The sequence below is a fragment of the Ambystoma mexicanum genome, chromosome 5q, assembly GCF_040938575.1.
Source record: "Ambystoma mexicanum isolate Mex_15411 chromosome 5q, UKY_AmexF1_1, whole genome shotgun sequence".
Taxonomy (NCBI): domain Eukaryota; kingdom Metazoa; phylum Chordata; class Amphibia; order Caudata; family Ambystomatidae; genus Ambystoma; species Ambystoma mexicanum.
Window position 1 is genome coordinate 416,910,679 of NC_090933.1, and position 19,644 is coordinate 416,930,322.

A 19,644-nucleotide genomic window follows, 5' to 3' on the forward strand; every position below is an offset into this window, starting at 1 on the left:
GTGACAACACAGTAAGCCTTAAGTCTTGAAGACACTACAGCGGGTTATGCGCTTACTAAAAAGGGGCTATGTGGTTGAATGGGGCAAGTATATGTGTTTGCTGACAGGTGTGGCGAGAGATTCAAGACCTTCGGGCACAAATGCATATCTCTGCAGGGTGGATCCTGCCTTTTATCCTTCTGAGATCCACTAATTGTAACCAGTGAGTCGAGTAAGGGAAAACCGGTTATTGAAGTGTTTACATTTTTATGGGCAACAAATGATGTCGAGGTGGTGATTATCAATGATTTTCTTCACTGCAAACGTTTACTTCTGCTTAATCTAGTGCACATTTTTTTTTATTGTACATTTATGGAAATTGAATAACCATACCACAATTGGCCGCATCCAGTCCTTCAGTAGAAGTGGCGCATAAAGCTTTTTAAAGAACAGGAAAAGACAACTCTCTGACTTTCCACTGGAACTGGTGTCGTCACATCCTTTAATGCAACAAAGGATATCCAAGCGACCTTTCTGCAAAAAAGCACACCAAAGGCAGATCATGTGGTCTGTTTAATACATATAGTTCATATGCATGCATTTCCTTTGCTATTTACCAGACTCACCTCCTGACGTCTTATATCGAGTCCCAAAAGGCTCACAAAGCAGGTTATCTGAAGGAGGAAATCAATGAACACAGCCATCCCGGCAAAAAGAGAAAATGTGCGAACAGCGGGCATAGTCGATAAAGCTCCTATAGAGGAAAACAGAGAAAAAAAGATGTAATTATAACTATAGTAACTATCACTATTTCACATGCTTCTGTTCAAACTCAGCAAAATGTTGTCATCAAACACAGGACACATGAGAGGGGGTATAATCCCTCCCACTATCAACTAGTGCCTTGATGACCAATAACCTCATTTCCCACATCATTAACCCCAAACCAATAATTTGTTGACTAGTTTCCTGACCTAGAACTCTTGCTGCAATCACCTGGTTCCCCATTCCTAAGACTGGTAGAAGGGGTGGGGTGTATGACGGATGAAACGTCAGGCAACTCCTTAGAAGTGGTAAATGGAGGATCACACAGAACTACAATGTCACATTCTCATCTATGCACGTAGCACTTTTTTTGCATTTAGTACTTTATTTCTTTGTTAACAACTTGGCACTTAGCACTTGGTTGCACTTAGCACTTTATTCAATTGTTAACTATTTGCCCTCTCCATAGCACTTTGACTATTTGGATGGAATTTAAAATGAGACAGCGATGCTTTACCTTGAGTAACATGAGGTTACGAATTGTGGCAACTAAACTGCTATTGAATGGCTTGAGGCATTAGATTTGACAAGTATTTTATAATCAATTCATCGATTTTATTGTTGATTTGATGTTTATATATTATGCAATTTTATAATGGTAATAAATTACTAATTAAAAATGATAATGTGAATATTTATGACTGGGCTCTCCTTTTCTTCCTCGCCTCTATTTCCATAATTGAGTACTCAAATTAATACAGTACTCCTCCATGTGAACTCCCTTTTTCCCTTCGGGATCTTTTTTTGTAATTTTGTTGTTCCCCAGTTCCATGGCATAGGGGTTACCCATCCGTTGTGATATACATTCTCATCTATGACCTGCCATCACCCCTACAAAGAAAAAGGCATTGCCCTCCAAACATAAATTCCTGAGGCATGAGGAAGAGTGCTCAGTAATACCATGCTAGGGGAGGAAAATGAGATTTGTGGGGTGCGGGAGAGGTGGCTGAGAAGCTCAGAGCTAAATATCCCTAGTAAAAGTTTGCTATGATTAAATCAGACTCTGGAAATATGCAGAGTATGATGGGGCCCGGCAAAGGATTTACTAGCGGTATAAGACTGGGACGAGCACACGTTAGAACGCAAAACCTGCTTTGGACCGCAGAGCTGAACCAGGTGAGAATTACAAAGCAAAATGAAAAAACCCACAACTTAAGACCAAGTGCTCTCATTGCATATGCAAACTGAGTGAAAAAGCTTACCTGCAACAAAGCTGGACCTCACCACCCTAGGCATGACCATGCTGCCTGATCTCATGATATCGGACAAGCTTTTTCAGACAGACTGTGGGGGCTATGGCAAGGCCCAAATTAGATTATACGATTTTTACAAACCCAAAAACTGGACATACATGACAAAAGGTGAAACCATTTGGGGAGGAGGTGGAACCATTAGGCATGCACCAAGCCCCTAGCCTAAAACTAATAGGCAAATTGATCCACAAAACAGAGCTATCATTGGAACCATTAATGTCAATCAGGTCCAAATTACTTTTGACTTGTACGTGCGAGAATCCGGTCCGCTTCCCAGGTGGGTAACCAACTGGTCTAATTGAGTGGGAGGCCCACCATATAAAGAGCCAACAAGTACAAGGACACTGGGAAGCCTTAAAGAAGAAACAAAGAAGGGTGAAACCATGACTTTCATGAGACACCTCCCCAACACCCTTGATCTGTACAGTAATGAGGCTACCTTTGTATTGTCCAGCAGGTCCAGAGAATGGAGCAGCGTAACATCTGGTAACTGGCTCCAGGACGAAAACAAACACAAAACGCTAGGACCTTCTGGTTGGCAGGAGGACATTACTAAGGGGTGTAGCAGTTAAAGTTCCGAACAACTGGGGAGCATGTCCAGACTAGTCCTAGTACAAGGGAATTCACAGACAAGCTATTCCCGATGAGAAGGTGGTATCAGAATAAAGCAACAGGAGTATCGTACATGGCCCTTGTGGGGTCGGACCAGGATAATCAGCAATTCCAGCAGGACACTGCATAGGGCGGAGCAAGATTCACAGGAGGGTCAAGCGTTGACAGTCCATTATGCAAGCAAAAGATCAAACTAAGTATTGAGAAAAAAGGATATTTGAGAAGAGAGCTTAACAGGAGAGGAACTCAACCAAGCTTTGTGGAGTGCAGCGTATTCTGCCGAGGCTCCTTTTAAGTCAGCGCTTCCTGATGTTGCGCATGCCGCTACGGATGCCAAGCACAGTACTACGCAGTGGAGGAGGCACATAACCACAGTGAGTACTGGGACAGTTTCGTTGCCCATATGCCAGCGAAGGCGCCAGCAGTCCCATAATTATTTCCATGGCTTTGTCAAACAGCAGCCCGACACCGTGACAATGGCCAAGCTAGACTTTAAAAAGAGGCAGTGATGCAGTTAGGATGGCATTCCAGGCAGTTTGTTTGATTTTAGTGAGGGGAGCAGAAGGAAGACCAGGGGGGCGGGGGGTGCGCGAGCATACTATGCCACACTTTAGCAGAGTTGAGAAACAGGAGGTGGTTAAGCCAAACAGTGAAAAGTCTCAGAAAGGTCAAGTTGGCAGGAGAGAAGGTGGCAAAGGTCCTGCTGTGTTCCTTTAGCCATAAGCTGGCAAAATCCTGGAGATACTAAAGAGCAAGAGTTAGAGAACCGCCAACTGGTGAAGATATCCCATAAGCCGGTAGTTGTTGCAATGCCACCAGAGCTAAAGAAAAGCTTTGATCTGGATAACCGGATCAGAGCCTGTAACAGGCTAAAGGTCAGGGGAACCACTGCACGACCTATCCAGAACCACTTCTAAGACAAGAGAGTGGGTGATGTTCTGGGTTTAGCTCAGTAAAGAATCTACAGCCCCCACAAGGTAAGTAGGGGGTGGAGCATAAGAAGATCATGCACCGGTAGGAATGCATCGTAAAACTAGAGAACAAAAGAACTGTACATCGATGGGACCATCTGCCAAGGCCAAGTAAAGAGGTGTGCTTAGGCACCTAAGACAACCTTGAGACGGAGTGTCTAGGATGACTCTTTCTGGGAAGGTATTGGACATTATGTTCCTTTAGCTTAGGTTACACTTTTCACTGAGTTACTCCGTCACCCAAATGCTTTTCCAAGGTTCTTCCCCAGTTTATGTTACTCTCCGACCTCCTATTGGTATTCCTCCAATTTCTCTTGGAAAAGAATCAATAACGTGTTCAACTAATCTTCGCAGCATGACAGGGGAAAGTAGTGAAGGGGAGAGGCACAAATGATAGGCGTCAAATGCCATCACGATTATACTTAAGAGTCTCTTATTTAACTCCCACCAAACTCATCCTGCACTTATAGTAGAAGCACAGTCAAGGAGGGCCTCAACTAAACTCATTAAAAAAAAAAAAATGGAAAAAAGTAAGACAGGTGTTAAACTGTGCCAACTCAACTCCCTGAACAGGTAGTACCGGGAAAAACATTACCCTCAAGTTTACACACAAATGTACAACTAATCCCAAATCAGGCCAAGACCTATCTTACTTCCTTGTCTTCCAAAGAAGACTGCCACCTCTACCTGTGTGAAAACTAAGGACTTAGCATATTTTAGTACTCCCAGTTGCAGGAGGGAGTTTTGCACTTTTTTTGGGATCAATTTCCACCAAACCAAAAGTAACTTTTGTTTTTTCTGCTGCAACCAAGTATTCCAGTCAGGGAAGATCAAGATCCCTCATTGCCATGCATAATGTTTCTTCTTAATGACAGCAGTCAGGAACAGGTTTCTTTTCTCAGGGTCTCAGAGGACTGCCTCCATTGTACCCACTCCACTCCGAGCCCAATTCAGACCTGTGCGAACCCAAACTCCACGACAAATTCTCGAGAAATCCCCCCTCAGTCTCCTAAAGCAAGCACATCAGCCGGAATACCAAGGACACACTGATTACTTCTACTGTCTTTGCTTTACAGTGACCCCACTCTGCTTTACACTTACAGAATGGCAGACTTAGCACAGTGTTGAACGTGGTGTAATTCCATGCCTCCTCTATCTTTACTGATTGTGCATAGGCTTACGCTGTACAGGCCTTCATTGCATGTGGCCACGCACTGTTTCTCCTTTCAATTTACCAGTTTCTAAGATGTTAACCTTTTATAGAACTAGCATTGACTCTTCGTGAACCTGTTCTCGACACCAATTACTGTAACAGATGGTTCAGGGAATACTCAAACTCAGAGATGGTTCAAGGGCTTTTATTTGGGTTTTCAGGCTCCTTGGGCTGTCCCCCTCTCTCTCTGTCGTTGAGAAAGCACCAAAATAGTATGGAACGAGAGAACAGGTTCTCTCGAACAATGTTTTATTTGGGTTGTTTCCTGCCACATTGGAAAAATAGCAGGGCCTTGCAATAGTAAACATTGACTCTCCGTTCAAGAATGGTCTGTAAAGGTTCTTATAAGCTGCTTTAGCTTTAAAAAGCTAAACAAAGAAACCATTACTAGCCGTTGAAGAACCTCTTGCATTCCCATTCTCTTAGTGTACTTAAGAACCTAATTATGGAAACGTTATCGCCATACAAATTCTCCTCATCCTAAGGTCCAAACCTTTCACACCCAGATTTCTTGTGCCACTAAAGGCATGAATCCATTTATACACCCTTCGTAAAGGATTTGGGGTACTGTTGATATGATCGTTCAGGTAAGGGGAGCACACAGCACTGATGAGGTAGGCTGGTGAACATTATTGTTCGTGCCTTGAAACACTGGTGTATAGGCGCGTTGTAAATGCCATATCATATATTATATTTTCTTACTCTGCCTGCTAACAGCCCATAAGCAGGGGCCAAGCTAGTAGTGGAAAACCTTTGTTATATGTCATTAGAACCAGACCATACCCCCTCTAAAAATGAGAAATGAGATGCAATGCCCAGGGTTCGAAAATATTTTTCTTTTTGCAGCTTTCCTATCTCTTTCTGTTGACTATGATCCAGACTTGATTTTTGTGAGTGAGGTATTTTTAGGTTCACACTCGCATAACTAATTTTATTTTAGGGCACTAGCTTGTTCTAAGTTAAAGCTACCAGTGCATGGGGACTCTTTCCCCCACTGAGGTTTATTATATAGCACTACCACCCTCCTTATGGGGAGTAGTTTAGTTTATTATTTATATAGCGCGGCTACGTCGCAGGTGAGCCATAGGTGCAGGATTAGGCTTCTTTGGCGAGTAGCCAGGTTATAGCATTGTCTGAATCGGTGGAAGGACGGTTCAGTTCTGAGAGCAAATGGTAGGGAATTCCAAAGTTTTGTGGAAAGCACAGGGATGCTTGTACCGCCTGCTCTTTGGAGCTTTTATCTAGGGACATTTAAGCAATGGGTTTGAGCTGATCTGGTTGGCCGAGATGAAGTATTGCAAGTTAAATTGTCTGCAAGGTATCTGGGGGCTTGGTTGGTCAGGCACTTGTGGATGAGGGAGAGTTTTGTACTCAATTCTTTGGGGTACAGATAGCCATTGGGTGATTTGTCTCAGGTCTGAGATGTGGTCAGATTTTGGGATGTTCAGGGCTGCTCTCAGAGCATTGTTTTGAACTACTTGTAACTTGTTGATGTTCTTTTGGCTAGTGCCCAGGTAGAGTGCATTACAATAGTCGATTTTTGAGCGTACTAGTGCTCTGGCTAAGGTTGTGCAGTTGGAAGGAGATAAGTAAGGTCTGCAGGCATTGATAAGCTTGCATGTGTAGGCGGTAGAGGATGAGATAGCATTGATTTGACTAGTCAAGGTGAGAGAGGAGTCAACATAGATCCCTAGGGTTGTGTTGTGGTTAGATACAGAAATGTTGTTGCAGTCAATGGTGAATGTTTGGTAGAGTTTGTCAAGGTTGTTGAGTCTGGATTGGGAACCTAGAAGAAGCTCAGTCTTGTCGTCATTGAGGCAAAGTCCATGTCTGGCAATCCATTCTTGAATGATAAGAGTAAATGTGGTTGAGGACTTTGTCAGTGGAGTAGTCGCCTGTTAGTGGGATGAGTATCTGTGTGTCACCTGCATAGTTTGCGTAGATGACACCCAAATGATCCAGGATGTCCAATAGGGGTTTGGTAAACACATTGTATAATGTGGGCGAGACGCAGAGCCCTGTGGGATGCCGCAAGCAACAGCGGCAGGTTTGGCGGCGGCGGTGGGTGCAAAGACCCTCATGTATCTATTGTCCAGGGAGGACTGAATCCAAGCGTTGGCTTTGTCATAAAAGTTGGCTGCAGATGCTAGGTGTTTGCATAGAATATCGTGGTTTACCAAGTCGAAAGCGGCCGAGAGGTCGAGGAGAAGTAGAAGGGCAAGTTTGCCATTGTCTTTTAGGTTGTCCATTTGTGTCTTGAGGTCAATCAAGGCGGTCTCTGTGCCATGTTTAGGGCGGAAGCCCGATTGTCTTAGTCCTAGAAGGTTATTTTTCTCTAAGTGGTTCTGGATCTGCAGGTAGGCTGCTCGATCCAGGATTTTTAAAAGGAAAGGCACTGTTGTGGTAGGTCTGTAGTTGGTGGGGATGTTGGGGTCCAGTGTGGGTTTCTTGAGCAGGGGTAAGACCCAAGAGTCCTTAAGGTTGTTGGGTACTATGCTTGATGTGAATGACGAGTTTATGAGTGAGGTGATAAATGGAGCCGCGTCTTTAATTACTGGGGCTGGGCAAGTGTCATCTTGGCATTTGGAAGGTTTCAGGGTAGATATTATATCTTCAACTTCTTTGATGGTTATGGTTGAAAATTCGAATAGGGTGTTGTTGTCCGTTTGTTTGGTGGGTGGGGGCGAGGTTGGGCTGTCAGCAATGGTTCGACTCAATTTTTGATTGAAGCATAGCAATTTTGCCGAGGAGGGCTTCTTGGATGTTCATACACCAAGATGTATCTTTGGTGCACGTGTCAGGTATGGGAGAAGGGGATTCGAGGTCTCTCAGGATGTTAAAAAGCTCTTTCGTGTTGGATTTGGCCTTGCTGATTCTCTCATTGTACATTTTTTTTTTGTTTGGATAATTGCTGACTTGTAGTTATTGGACGCTCAAGTGTATGAAATCTTGTTGACTGAGGGGGAGTGTTTCCATACCGATTCACCATGTCTCTTGTTTTTGCAAAGGATTTTTAGTTCAGGGGTGAACCAAGAATTGAGGTGTGCACGTGGTTTGGCTTTGCGTAGTTTAAGTGGTGCGACAATATTGATGGCTTTGAGAATGGTTGCGTTGTAAAGGTCTACTAGATCTGTGGGGTTAGCGATGGTGGGTGTAAAGTCGATGATGTGTTGGAGCAGTGGGATTAGTTTCTCAACTGATATTTTTACTATTTCTTGTGAATGGGGGTGGAGCATTAGATGACGGTTGTGAGGCTTGTTCATCTTTGCTTATGGTGAAGGTGATGAGGTGGTGGTCAGTCCAGACACAGGGTGTGTTGGATAGAATCGTGGTATCGCAATTTAAGTCCGCTAACCAGTCAAGGGTTCTCCCTTTGTTGCGAGATGTGGTGGGTGAATCCTAGCTCTGAGATGGTGTTGGCGACCATGTATGCTTTGTCATCTTTAGTGTCATTATAGCCGAGATTGAAATTGCCTAGTATAAGTATCTGTGAATTGGGCTTGGTGTTGTTGGAAAGCAGGAGAGTGATATCGTCATTGAAGGAGAAGATGGGGCCATGCGGTCTATATATAAGATGGATGGTGATTGTTTTTGTGTTGGTTGTGGATAGTTTGATGGAGAGCAATTCTCCCGATGGGAGTGTTTGGTTGAGCGTGTGTCTGTACATGGAGTAACCATCTGGGATGGCTAGTGCAAGGGCAGGTCCTGATGCTGCGTGGAGCCAGGTCTCGGTGATAGCGAGGAAATAAAGATCATTGGAGGGGATGTCAGCTATGTCGAGAGCGTGTGCGGTTAGAGATCTTGCGTTAATGAGCGCGCCTTTGATCGTTTGGGTGGTGCTATGTGACTTCCTGTTGTGGAGACGTGGAGGGGAGTCATTGGGAAGGGGAGTGTGGGAGTTGTCGGGAGATGCTGTGATGCGTGTGACGGGAATAACAGGTTTGGGTTTGAGTTGCGCTTTGATGGAAGTGGGTGTTCGGTGTGTCCTGATCCTGGATCCTAGTCTAAGGTTTCTGGTCATGGTTGGGCAGGGTTGGTAGGTGGTAGGTCTGAGAGCATGTGGCTTGGGTGATACAAGTGGATGCAGTATTGTGGAGGGGGTGTTGGGAAGTGTGTTTAGTGGCCATGCTGCTGTGAGCTGGAAGGCATGGTGGTAGGAACCATGTTGGGGCTATGTTGTCTGAGAGTGTTAGTCTTGGCATCAAGGTGCTTGTGGTGACGCGTTGACTTTTGCTGGGATGGTTGCAGGTGGGAATCATGTTGGTGATTATGTAGTGAGACGTATGGAAGTGAAATAAGCTTAGGAGAGATGTGAGATGCCAGAAGACATTAGGTGGCATTCTCATGACTGACTGGTTATGGTACAGGGTAGTATCTGTGGAGATTATGGACTATTAGCAATAGCACAGGCAAGAATAACGACGGTGCGCTCTCTAATGGTGGGGTATTATTAAGATGTGTAATATATTCAATATAGATGGCGACAGGCGAATACTCCAAATAGGGTATTTAGCCAAACAACGCTAGAAGAGCAGTAGTGAAGTCTCTAGCGGGAGCAATAAAAAGGCACACCAATAAGGTATACAATGGCGAACAAACTTGCTACAGTGGTGGTGGCGACAGGATGCGATGGTGAGGTGGTAATACATTTGACAAAGTTGGCAGCAGATGAACAGCAGTATAATCAGAGTAGGGGCAATGCAAGGCACTCTAATGAGGTGTTCAGCGGCAGGCTATCGCGCTACCGTAGTAGTATTCCGATGTGGCGTTTTAGCAAGGCAGCACTATGTGAGAAACAGTGTATACGATGTTGGGCATAACAAGTAAGCACACTAATAGGTATTCAACAGCGAGCAGACCCGCTCTGTCTTAGTTGTTTTAACAAGATAGTACTGGATGATCAGTAGTGCAATTGGCATCGCATTCATCGGATGAACACTTAATGTGGCGTTATAGCAGAGAGCAGCGCTAGGAGGGCAATAATGCATTCAACATTAGTAGTGCAAAGGAAGCAGGTTTCCCTTTCTTTTTGGTTTTATAGGCATTTTCCCCGTGTACAGAGGAGCCCAGACAGGTTTGTGGCAATGGATACTTTATTTTTATACTTTTTGGGTGTACTCCTAATGCAGACTTATTTTTTACTGCAGGACAGCTTTTTGTTCAGTACATTAATCATAATGACTGGCCTTGTTGTTCAAGCTCTGTGTTTGTAGTTTCCCATCTTTGTGGTAGTCCTTCTCCTGAACATGGGTACGAAATGGCCATAAACGGACATTCTCTCCCAAGTCTCTATCCAGAGCTTGGGAAGCAGCTTGTGTGTGTGAAAATGATATGGACTGAGTAAGGCTGCATATGGCAAGGATAAACATTCAATACTTGATTGATGTCATGACTGTAGCCGAGCTAGCTGTCCATAATTGGACAGCCGTCCAGAGTTTAAATTCTGCAAGAACCCCGATGGGCGGACTGGAGTCCCTTAGACCAAGATTGTGTATATGAGGAGCCATTCAGCTAGTCTATCATTGGAGCCAAGTATCTAAAACACGAGAGGCTGCAGAGGGACGCTGGAAGAATGCTGCTGTGGCAACCATTGCCAAAGCCATCTATCTCAAGGCAAAGCTCTGCTCTTTCTATGACAGGACAGTCCTTCCATGGGGCTTCCCTTCCACTGGATTGGTGGGACTAACCAGTTGAAAGTCGTGCATCGCCATAATCACTCTCCTAGAGCTTGTCTAGATCTCACAATCCTGGCGACTCCTGTTGCCTAGATCTCACAATCTTGGCCTTTGAATCTTGCAGTCCACCCTCGATATGGGATTGGGAACGCTTAGTGCTTTTGCCGCTCTCTGCCAAAAATAGGAGACTTTCTGGTGCCAGAATCCTTTCTTCTCCACCCTTCAGCCTGCAAACCCTTTCGGGGGTCGCTCAGACTGCCCACCTTTCCCGTGGCACCCTGTCGGTTCTCAGTGCTTTAGATAATTATACTTTTTGTAATATAGTAAAAACAGCATTCCTGAAAAGGAAGGGGCAGGTACCAATTCAGGAAATCTCGGGGCTCCAGGCAGGATTCCTTTGCCCAGGTTCCCCCACCAAAGGCAAGGCAAGAATAGCAGTTAAAGAGGACATCTTCAGTTGGAGACCAACCAGTGTTCATTACTGGGAGGTCGCTGACCGGAAAAAAAGAAAACACAGAACCAACAGACTCAGCTACCAACGTTTTCAACATAAGATCTCTCTGCATATACAACCACTAGACCGCAAATAACACAACCAACAATGAGGATAGTTGTACCCAACAGGCCTACACTTACCCTGGGTTAACATCATATCTCATTCAGTTTTGATGGGTGAATTTAAATTCAGTTTGCTGTGTATCCCAGGTGCCCATTCAGTTCTATAGAGCGTAATGGTCCTCTTTAGCTGCAACCCTTGCCTTTGGTGGTGGAATCTAGGCAAATGAATCCTGTGTGGAGTCCCCAAGATGTCCTGAATTGGTACCAGCCCCTTCCTTTTCAGGAATGTTGTTTTTACTAAATTGCAAAAAGTAGAATTATCTAAAAGCACTGAACTTAAATTGACAAATTGCTTCCGATGGGAGTACTTCGACTAACTCCTCAAACTGCCCTAAAGTAGCCAAAATCGGGTTAATTACCTGAAAATCTGTTAAACAATTTGTTCTAGGTTTAGTTTATGGCTTAGTTGCAGATTGCGGACTTTGGCTCAGAAATGTTGTCTATGATTACTGTTCTAACACATGTTCCCCCCACTTTAGCCCTTAACAGTATTGTATTTAATTGCAGTAATCCTGAAATGTGGTAGGGGCCCAAATGGACACATTAACTGTGAATGTAGATTTGTGCAGAAGGTATTTACTTGTAGTATTTAGCTTAATGCATCTGTGTTGCTAAATACATGTTTTGTTATACCTACCTGTGTTGACCATCTATTGCTCGGCAGTCACGTATGATGTTGCACAATACACCAAGATCAAGTGATTTTGGTTAGATTTTGCGGTTAATCCTTGCAGGTCCACCAATGATGGATTTTCAAAATGCTAGAAACGTATTGGTTCTGCAAAACCATTTACCCCCATCAATGTGCCCTTGTCACTGCTAAATTATAATGGGATATTGATGAGCATCCCTAGGTTAATGCTGTTTTTACAATGCACACTAGCTTCTTCAGGACCTTAAAAACATCCGCCTTAGTCCCTTCTTAATACAAGATATGAAGTTTTACTGAAACAACCACAATCCTCTCTAAGCTACATTACTGCAATAGCAAGAACCAGACTCTTGCCAAAGAAATCTGCAAAGAACTACAACCTGCACTGAATGAAGCAGGGAAACGGAGCCTAGGCTCCAGACCTCGGAAACTCATCAACCACTCATTATAAACACTCCATTGGTTGCCTACGGAACAAATGATCAACCTTAGTGTGCACAAGGCATTTGTAAGATAGGGCCAATCAAACTGTCAGATCTTGTTTCTCACTAGAAGGTCTCACAACATCTCCGACCTCAGTCAGCTGAAAACCTCCAGCTCAAAACTATCAACGAAAACTCAATCCGAGCTGGAAATAGGTCAACTCTGTGATCTTGAGTCTGGAACTCCTTGACACTAGTTCTGAAGACCACTGAAGACCAAACTAAATCCAGGGACACAAATTCCTTGGCCACATCTTCTCCAGCTCTGAACGCTCTATGCCGCCAATCTCCGACTAAAGGACTATTTGGCAATTTCTGATTTCTCGAAATCAGTGCACTTCTATTTTACATGCAAGGTTAATTTCAGTAAGAAACCTGCGATCAAAAATTATTTTTCTTCCTGCCCCCAGCACATTCTAGCCCCCCGCACCTCCCAACCACCCTCAACGCTCCTCCTTGTGTCCTGGAGTTATTTTAAATGTTGCAGTTATCAATTAAATAAAAATACAATTATTATACTGCTTTCTGTATTGGCCCCTCAAACATTTTTATATGTTAAGTATGCATCGAAACATAACCAGTCACACTTTATTGACAATGTTGTAAGAGTGGTGGTCAAACTGTAAGTACCCAAGAAAAATGCCATGGTCTCTGAAAAAGACGACAGGAAAATGCTGGGTGCCACTTCGCCTAAAATGCGGCCTATCTGCTGATCCAGGCTTTCTCCCACAGGACGTTCATCTCTCTGGTAAGGTATAAAAAAAAAAAGAAAAAAGTATTATTGCCATTCATTGAGAACACATGTCCACATGGTTCACCAACGATCATCTAAATAAAAACCTCCTCAAACAAAAACTACGACATGCTTTTCTCAAAAGTTTCGGAATCATGCAAATTTACATGCACTCTGCTTTTGGAGACTTACAACAAAATCAACTGACAGATGAGGAGATAACTTGATCAGACCTAATAGGCTAATTATGAAGTCAGAAGCACTTGAAGCGAGCCAGAGAGAGAGAGAGAAAAAGAGAGAGAGAGAGAGAGAGAATGAGAGAAAGAGAGAGAGAAAGGGAAAGAGAAAGGGAAAGATGGGGGGAGAGAGAGAGAGAGATCCACCCATTAGGCTACAAAGTGAAATTTGTGTGAAAGGGGAAGATGTATGTGATTGGGGGACAATTACAGACAGAAGGGAACCCGGTGCAGACTAGAGATGGCTGTTAGGAGTGGTCAGGGAGCACAGGCAAGATATAAAGTAGGCTGCAGAGACCTTAGTGTCCAAGCTTCTGGGTGACACTCAGAGGAAATGCGTCAGAAGAAAATGGAAGAGGAGGACTGAAGACAGAGGTTTGAGGAACCAACCAACATCAGCCTGATAAACAGATAAGTGGAAATGTAATCGAGGCAAAAGAAAGCAGTGGGAAGTAACTTACCAAGATGAGAGATTACACAGTTATGGATGCATGTGCGAGGAAATTGCAATGGTTGTACTTTTAGTGGTCCAATGAAGAGCAGCACGATTAAAACATAACATTAAAACAATAATGAATTAAATGAGATATTTAAAAAATAAAATAAAAACATGTGCTGCCATAATGGGACAAGACACAAGAAATATGCCAAGAAAGATGGTAAGAAACTGCCATTTTTATTTTGGATGGAATGGGACAAAAAAAATATCTGGCCGTAAATAACTCCAAAACTCAATCTTCTCTGCACCGGAGGCTAACACTATCATGGGTCAGGGCTTCTTGACCAGTCTCGCTCTGCTGCACTGTGGAGCTCTGTTTCGAGTCTCCAAGGTAACCCCCATGGCGGACCTCCAGGGTTGGTCTTCTCAGTTATGGAATTAAAGGTTATTTTTTGAGGTTTTAGAGTTTTACACCCTTCCTCTCGTTGTCTCAAGGGTTGAGGACTCCTCTTGATCTTAGGGGTCTCGGGTTCTTTGAGAGGTTGGTCACTTGACATTGGGCAGAACCAAGGAGTTTTTACTTCTCCATAGACACAGTTTCCCATGTTAGAACAGTTTTTCTAAAGTCCTACCAAGACTTTAAAAAAACATATCTGAGGCAGTACATATGCTCTACCGAGAACGTGGGTAGCATTGCTAGAGCAGCCAGGCTTATCTTAGGAAGGGGAGAGGGCTGCAGTTTGGTACACAGAAATTGTAGTATACATATGGTCCAAAAGAAACACTGAAAAACTATGTATTGTAGAAATGAAGAGTTTATTTAAATACAAGTAGGCCAGGATAAATCTTGGGTAAGTAAGTACTATAACATTATGTAAAGACCAACTTAATAACTATGGTGTGCAAAGCAAGGTATAACCTTACTTAGAGGAGCCAGAAGCAAGCCAAGGTGAGACAAACCTAAGGTTATACATTCAGGATAGTAATATACTATTCTTGGGGAATAAGACCAGGTTATATATACTTTTAGAATACAATCAGTAATTCAAGGGTAGTTGACCCTGCCCAGTCATGCAGCAACACATACAGAAATAACTTAATAAACCAACTTTGTTACAAGTATACCTTGCAACATGCGTACCTTTCTTCGTTCCTGAGGGAATACAGTTACACAACCAGTATTACTTTTAAGAATACAGTTCAAAGCTAGTAAAGTAACTCATACTTTCTGAAGGGGCCTTAAGCTACTCAATGGTAAGCATGAACACTCAACTATTTTAGAAGGAACTAAGCAATTCAAGGAAAGCTAACCCCAATTGCAGTTTAAGAAATACACAAGGTATTTCAAGATAAGTAATTGCCCCTATGATTATTTTAGAAATGCTCCAAGCAGTTTTAGGGTAAGCACAACCGAGTGTTACAAGTTTAGAAGAGCAGCAGTTATTCAAGGTAAGCAAGGAACCATATACATTTAAGAGGGGATTCAACCAGGTATTAACTTCTAGACGGTTTTAGATCTGTATAAAGATGATTAGGGGAAGCAACACCCAATGGTACAGTTGAAGAACGACACAATGTATTTCAAGGTAGGTAAACCCTATTGGTAAGCTTTTACACTCATTCAGTTAAGCAATGATAAAACAGTATGAGCACTTATTACTTTTTAGAATGTGAGACAATTCAAAGCTAGTAAGGCAACTTCTATACTTTTTAAAGGATCAACCAGCAACCTAAAGTTAAGTAATAACATGTGTAACACTTTGTTAATTATTCTTTTGCAGAGATACAGTTACAACACCAACTCATTTACAAGTAAGTACTTTTACACTTGTTATACTTTCAAGACATAATTATATCTCAAGTCCTTCCCTAGTCTATAGCAGGAGTTCTCTCAGAGGCAGAAGAGGGACCCTAGTGGTCTAGAAGCCAGCTTTAGGCCGTTCAGGGTAGGTTTCAGTTGCAGGAAAGAAAGTTCCAGAGGATATCTTCTTATACAAGTAAGTACTACCTTCAGAGTTAGATAGAAATGGTCATTAGGCCTGAGCAAGTGGTATGAGCAAACTCAAAACCAACACGAATCACCCACTCAGCCTCACAGGATTCACATAAGACTTAAGGCAAGTACTACCCAAGCCAACTCAGTACCTTAGGAAAATCTGAGTGGATGCCTTCAGGATGCAGCAGCACACGACCCGGTCCCTGGATTCTTGGTTTGCAGACAAAAGAACTGGACACTGGAGGGGAACTTGCAGCAGCAGTCAGTGGTTTTCGAACAAAGCATACTTCATGGATTCTCGCGGCTCTGTGGATTTGGCGCCTTTTTACAGGAGCCAGATTAAGAACTAATATCACGGGTCAGATTAGCTTCACTCTGTCGGTCCTGCACTCTGGTGAAGGTACTACAGGGATTGAAATTGTGTCTGGAGGTCCGGCAGGAGTCCAAAGTTTCAGCTGTAGTCGGACTTCGGAAAACCATGCACTGCACACTGGCTCGAGGTCCCAGGGTATTGGCGGTTTGCAGCCCAGCAAGGTCACAGCTTGTCATGGGATGGCTCAAATGCAGGTCTTCTTGAGACTAGTGGATCTCACCTGCCTTCGGGTAGGAGTCGTCGCATTCAGGACCCCCAGGTCGATTGGATGGAAGGGTTACAATCAGGCTCCGGTTACACAGCAGGCTCTCCGGTTGCTGGAAATCGCTCCAGACGTCTTTTTTTCATCTTCCTCTTCGACGATTCAGCACCAGTGGTCGACTTGTCAGCAGCTTACAGGATCAGAGTATTTAACAGAACTACAGCACAAATTATCTCCCTGCATTTTACAGAAAGGAGTGGACTGGCTGACCAATCAGAACAGCCAGCTCCCCGCTAGGAACGGGTTCCTTTCAGGCAAGGTGGAAGACAAAGGCTGCAGTGTTTTGGACTCCTCCCTCGCTTCCTGCATTCTCAGACACTCTGTAACCTCAGCAGGGAATACACAGGATTCCATCAAAGACAAAACTTCAACCAAGGTCGTTCCCACCTAGAATGGGCAGCAGAATGGTGGCCCTTCTGTGCGTTCCCGAGGCCGATTAAACCACTGCCACTAGCCATTCAAGTAAACTTGCAATTGTAATACAAATGTTACAGCTAATTAAGAAAGGGGATAGATTGTATCTCCCCAGCACTCCACAGAAGGTGGGGTGTGCTGGCTCACTATATAAAATGTAAAAGGGGATGAAAAGCCCTCTTCACCCCTTGGGAACATTAGTTCACCCAAGTACATTAAAGATAAATTAACAGGGAAGCCCAAAGGGGAAACCCAGCTCAAGTCCAAGAGTTATAGGAAAGTATAACTCCAATCATATACAATGGAGAGACATAAAAAGGTCACCCATAAAAAGAGTAAAAGACTAGATGAGAGCGGAAAAAGATTCCCACTCATCTAGGGACAAGGAGAAATAATCCCAGAATTAGCAGTATGGTTTGAAGCCGTTACCAGGGGGGGGAGAGGAGGAAGTGGGCCCCCTGATAGCCTGGCGACAATTGGTGACCTCTATGGCAAACCCCCACCAGGTCAATTATGAAACAGAAGACTCAGATGAGTCTACAAGCACTGCGATTCCTGAAAATGCCCCGGTAGATGACACGGATGAGCCGGCTCAAGTTTGTGGGGTGGGCGGGGGGGGGGGGGACTGTATAATGTGATGGTTTGATATTGGTTATGTACGTCCTGAAAAGTTGTATTGTTTGTGGTTTTTGTTCGTTTAAAATAATAAAAATAAATTTTAAAAAAAAAAAAGGAGAAATAATCCCCAAGTCCAAGCAAAACGTTCTGGGGTTGACACAAGCCAGGAGGATTCATCACAGATATGAAAATCTTACCCAAGACCCCAGAGCTAGTTATTACTTCCTCCCAGGGTCTTGGACTGCGTCCCCTCTTTGTCTCTCTAATCGTCGCACAAGACCTCTGCCATGTTCTCATTCTGTCACATATTGTATGCATAAGCCTGTGTTGAATTCTTTACAAACCAAGGCAAACTATTTAGGCTAGAACAATCTGAATTATTTGCTATTGAGGTAGTCTCACATTTTAGCTGCAACAAAAGAGACAAAAGCATATGTAAATTCATTAGTATTGGGATGTCCCAAACATTAGTTTGAACACAAACTTATGTGAAACCACTGCCATTTCTTTTTGACGCTGTTGAAATGCATGTCAGCTGCAAAGGACACTAATCAGCACTGGCATTGACTCCGTCTCCCACACAAGCGTCTGTGAATAACCACCTTGACTTCAATTTGTTTTGCACTTTACACATCGTGTTATGAAAACAACCTGCTCAGTGTTTTGTGCTAATATGAATGCACTCTGTGTTCTGTACGTTGAAACCCTTATTTGCATGATATTATACGTACCGAATAAAAACGGTGCAATCCTTTATTTTATAAACAAAATTCTGCCATGGCTTTCATATGATGTAAAATAGCAACAGTTACTCACCATAGTGACTACTGTACCTCACTCGCCAATCCTTTTCCTGCTAGTCGGCTATTAATCGCTTCATCTGAACAATTGGATGGTCATTATCAGAGGCCCCAAGGTCCTATCGGTAGTATCCAAGGGTTTCAAGATGATTACGCCAGCCCAAGTACTGGCTCTCAGGTGAGCGGGACGACTGATTTTGCACAGTGGACCTCACAGACACCTATCTGCATGTTCCAATCTGGGAACCCCACAGGTGGTTCCTCAGCTTTTCGATAAGAAGACGCCACTACCAATATTGGGCATTGCCCTTTGGTCTCAATGCAGCCCCATGATAATTCACCAAGTTGACTTATGCCCTGGCAAACTCCCTTCACCTCAATGGAATCCACATATATCCTTACCGATTGGCTGGTGAGGGCACCTTCGGCCAAGGCGGCCCTTCTAGCTTTGCACACAAGTGGATGCTGGGGTTTTTGATCAATTTTGACAAGTCTTCTCTTATCCCTACTCCAAGACTGATGTACCTATGGGAATGCACCTTGGCTAAGGTTTTCCCTACACCACATGTCAGGCATACATGTTACAGTGCAAATCTTTTGTTCCAGGAACGTACTGACAGCCAGGTGGTATCAGACGCTCCTGGGTCTCATGGCAGTGTGCCTTCTATATGTCCCACATGCCAGGTTCAAAATAGGACCGCTACAGCGGCACGTGAGCGGCGCATGGAACCAAGCCACAGACAAACAAATCACAACAGATTCTGGTGGCTATATCCTTAGACTAAGATCTACTGTGGTGGTTAAATCAGCAAAACATCTCTCCGGGTGCTTCCTTTCAGGAGATAGCCCCAGAAGATTTCATCACCGAAGATACCTCCCTGAGCAGGTGGGGTGCCACGATGAGGGACCTGAAAGCCCATGGGCTGTGGTCCAATCAGGAGAAGCTACAGCATATCAATGTCCTGGAGATGCAGCCAATTTTTCAGGCGTGGGGTTCCCAAACAATAGACCTGTTCACAACTCCGTTCAACAGGAAGTGTCCTCTCTACACCTCCTGTTGCAGCGTGAGAGAAGTGTCATTGGGAGATGCTCTGACCATTCTGTCGGATGCGGAGTTCATGTACGAGTTTCCTACAGCTCCCTTAATTACCATGGTCCTAGCCAAGCTGAGGACTTCTGCAGCTACAAAGCTCATAGTGATACCACTGCAGTTGCCAGCCCGCTGTTTGTACTCAGAGCTGGTGGAGCTCAGCGGGAATGTTCCTGTTCCCCTCCCACATTGGCACGCTGTGCTATGTCAACAGCAAGGCAAGGTTCTTCACCCCTACCCTCAATTGCTCAACTTGGCAGCCAGGTACCTGTGGACACGACCATGGGTCACTCAGGCCTTTCAGCAGAAAACAATCATACAGGCAACTAGGAAGCAATCGACCCAAGTAAGTGGGTCCGATTTTGCTACTGGACATTGGGAAGACAACCCGCTCACAAGCACG

At 44.0% G+C, this 19,644-nt stretch overlaps 1 protein-coding gene across 1 annotated transcript in view; it reads right to left on the reverse strand.

Annotated features, from left to right (window-relative positions):
* NPC1 (NPC intracellular cholesterol transporter 1) overlaps positions 1-19,644 on the reverse strand; it is an 847,233-nt gene that overhangs the window by 272,452 nt on the left and 555,137 nt on the right. The window contains exons 14-16 of the mRNA XM_069620902.1: positions 12,911-13,025; positions 606-733; positions 373-513 (exon numbers count right to left, since the gene is read on the reverse strand). Of these exons, the coding sequence (XP_069477003.1) occupies positions 373-513; positions 606-733; positions 12,911-13,025 (384 nt within the window). The remainder of the gene's footprint in view (positions 1-372; positions 514-605; positions 734-12,910; positions 13,026-19,644) is intronic.